This window comes from Anguilla anguilla, chromosome 1 (assembly GCF_013347855.1).
Source record: "Anguilla anguilla isolate fAngAng1 chromosome 1, fAngAng1.pri, whole genome shotgun sequence".
Lineage (NCBI taxonomy): Eukaryota > Metazoa > Chordata > Actinopteri > Anguilliformes > Anguillidae > Anguilla > Anguilla anguilla.
Window position 1 is genome coordinate 75,925,030 of NC_049201.1, and position 3,470 is coordinate 75,928,499.

The 3,470-nt window shown below is 55.4% G+C and overlaps 1 protein-coding gene across 1 annotated transcript; it reads left to right on the forward strand.

Moving 5' to 3' along the window:
* The first annotated feature begins 1,087 nt into the window (after positions 1-1,087).
* On the forward strand, positions 1,088-3,205 carry htr1d (5-hydroxytryptamine (serotonin) receptor 1D, G protein-coupled). The gene has a single exon (XM_035411942.1). It carries the CDS (start codon positions 1,487-1,489, stop codon positions 2,615-2,617), a length of 1,131 nt encoding a protein of 376 aa, XP_035267833.1. The 5' UTR covers positions 1,088-1,486; the 3' UTR covers positions 2,618-3,205.
* Positions 3,206-3,470: the final 265 nt, after the last annotated feature.

The window sequence follows — 3,470 nt, forward strand, 5'->3', positions numbered from 1 at the left end:
GTGTGTGTGAGTGTGTGTGTGAGTGTGAATGTGTTTGTGTGCACGTGTGTGTGTGAGTATGTGTGTGTGAGTGTGTGTTTGTGTGCACGTGTGTGTGTGAGTATGTGTGTGTGAGTGTGAGTGTGTGTTTGTGTGCACGTATGCATGCGTGCTTGCGGAAGGTGTGTGTGTGCGTGATGTGAATGTGTATGTGTTTGTGTGCACTTGTGTGAGTGTGTGTGTGTGTGTGAGTGTGTTTGTGTGCACGTGCGTGCGTGAGTATGTGTGTGTGAGTGTGTGTTTGTGTGCACGTGTGCATGCATGCGAGTGTGTGACAGGTGCGTGTGTGTGTACACGCATGCGGCGAGTGTGTGAATGTGCAAAGACTTCACTCATTGTGTCATTTCTCTGTTAATAACTCTTTGTATTTTCTCTCTCTCTCTCTCTCTCTCTCCCCCCAGGACAAACAGACATACGGAACCTCACCTGAGAGAGATCAAGCCTGATGGCTCGCACCTGTCAGCCTCTCTCCGTCCGCCTGAGGTCCAATCAGAAAACAGCTGCGGCAGGACCCTCCCCTGCCCTGTTCCAGAACAGTCGCCGCGTTGGAAGGCTCATCTCGGATTGAACGTTCTGTCTCGGTGCCCCGCCCACTCGTGAGACAGGCGGTTATTTGAGGAGGGAGAAGTGTTGGAACGAGGCCTCCTGGCACCAGCTCCCCCTGTCACATCGTTAAACCTCCCCGCGTCTCTGTTTTCATCACAAGGCAATCGTCTGTAATTGGAAAGTCTCTCTGCCAGATTCCCTGAACAGCGCCGGCCCAACAAGGGCCTAACCAGCGGCTGCTTCGCACAACTTGTGAATCCTCCGATGCGTTTCGCCGCGGCCCGAGACTGTCGATGTGGCTGGCCGGCCCGCTCGTCCCTCGTCCCGACAGTGATCTCGAGCAACCAAAATAAGTAAAGAAATAGCGTAAAACCAGCAGTAGTCGTGATTGAGACCTGCCTTATACAGTTAGAAAGATAGACGATGCGAGCCTTCCTGAGAGCTGTTTCTTGAGTCCATAGGCACAGCGGGAGAGGGGTGGGGGGTCTCGGTGACTGGCCTCGAGTGTGGGGGGGGGGGGGTGCGCTTTCCGTTTGGAATGGCAGAGAGGAAGAGGAGGGTAAGAGGAAGAGAGGATAAGATCTGTGAGGCCGTGACAGTGAGGGCAGGCGCTAAGTTCCCCAGCTCCTAGAGAGCCGCGCGTGACACAGCCCAAACGGTATCGGCATGACGATCTGACAACCGCGCGCGAACATGTCCCAGGACAAGCTCTGATTCACTCGATTTCGCGCGAGACGACCCCCCCCCCGGCGAGCCTGCGACCGGGGGACGGTTTTATCTGGCAGCATGCCGAACAGCGAAGCTCAGAGTCCTGGCGTTCCCCCTGTGAGGTGCGTCTGGTGAGGATCCGCTCCTAAACCTTCAACTGGAAGTGCTACGGGGTTTGGCGGGGGCTTCTGGGATGGATCTGGGGAATGGCACGGAGGACCAGTTTTTCGGCAACGCCACCGAGGAGACCCCCGGGGATCCCATCCCGTCGTGGGACAAAAACACCCTGCTGGGCCTCCAGATCTCCCTCTCGGCGTTCCTGGCTGTGGTCACCCTGGCGACGGTGCTCTCCAACGCCTTCGTCATCACCACCATCTTCCTGACCCGGAAGCTCCACACGCCCGCCAACTTCCTGATCGGCTCGCTGGCGGTCACCGACCTGCTGGTCTCCATCCTGGTCATGCCCATCAGCATCGTCTACACGGTCAGCAAGACGTGGTCCCTGGGCCAGATCTTCTGCGACGTCTGGCTCTCCTCCGACATCACCTTCTGCACCGCCTCCATCCTGCACCTGTGCGTCATCGCACTGGACCGCTACTGGGCCATCACCGACGCCCTGGAGTACTCCAAGCGCCGGACCACCCGCCGGGCCGCCGCCATGATCGCCGTGGTGTGGGTGATCTCCATCTCCATCTCCATGCCGCCGCTCTTCTGGCGGCAGGCCAAGGCCCACGAGGAGCTGACGGAGTGCGTGGTCAACACCGACCAGATCTCCTACACCCTCTACTCCACCTTCGGGGCCTTCTACGTCCCCACCGTGCTGCTGGTCATCCTGTACGGGCGCATCTACGTGGCGGCCCGCTCCCGGATCTTCAAGACGCCGTCCGCGCGCGGGAAGCGCTTCACCACCGCCCAGCTGATCCAGACGTCGGCCGGGTCGTCGCTCTGCTCCCTCAACTCTTCGGTGGCCCAGGAGGCGGGGCTTCAGGCGGGCGGCGGCTCGCCCCTCTTCGCCAACAGCGTGAAGGTGAAGCTGGCGGACAGCGTGCTGGAGAGGAAGAGGATCTGCGCGGCGCGGGAGCGGAAGGCCACCAAGACGCTGGGCGTCATCCTGGGCGCGTTCATCGTCTGCTGGCTGCCCTTCTTCGTGGGCACGCTGGTCATGGCCATCTGCAAGGACTGCTGGTTCGACCCCGTCCTCTTCGACGTCTTCACCTGGCTGGGATACCTGAACTCCCTCATCAACCCGGTCATCTACACCGCCTTCAACGACGAGTTCAAGCAGGCCTTCCAGAAGCTCGTCAAGTTCAAGCGATGCTACTGAGGATTCCCCAGAGAAGAAGACTCCATCGCGGAGAGAGTGTTCGCAGAGAGCGTCGCTTCGTTCTTCTTTGGTTTTTTTGCAACACTTTTTCTTGCTTTGGCCCTTCGGAGAGTTCACTTCGGCTTTGAGGAGAATTTGCTTCGGCTTCTGAGAGTTAAAGAGATCGTTTTTAGTCTATTTCTCCCTCTCTCATTTGGCACGTTTCCCGTTTAAAGTATGCCTGGAACGTTTCAGTGCTTAAGAGCAGGGTGCTTACCTGTGAATTCCTAAAAGCACTGCACAGTGACATTTGACTGTATGCTCCAGTAAGAAAATGCACATTGTGATTAGACATTTTACATTTCTGTACATTAGTTCCTCGTTGTAAAAAAAAAAAAAAAAGACTCTCATAGCCTTTGTAAATGTTTTTCCTGAAGAAACTAATGCATGATTAAATAAAAAAAATTAAAAAAACTAAACAACAATACAATGTAAAATACATAGAGCTCAAGCCATTAATCTACTTCAGATCTTCTGAGAAGAGAAGATCTTCTCCTGCCTTATCGGCCCAAGTTTGTTCATATGGGGGGGGGGGGGGGTCTGAGCCATTTAAAATAAATGCGAGCCACGAGAGAGCCATAACAGCACAGAGACGATGGATGGATGGGGTGGGGGGGGGGGGGGGTAGTAAGATGATGTTATACGGACCAATGAAAGTGATGTTCATCGTTCTGTGAGAACATAAACTTTTTGTTGGGTCACACAACCGACATGACTGAGAATTAAGATGCTAATGTATGTGGCGTGCAGTGCCGTCCCTCGTCGGTCCGTGTCCATTGCGTAAGACCTCCTGTGTGGCCTCCTCTTCTTCTGT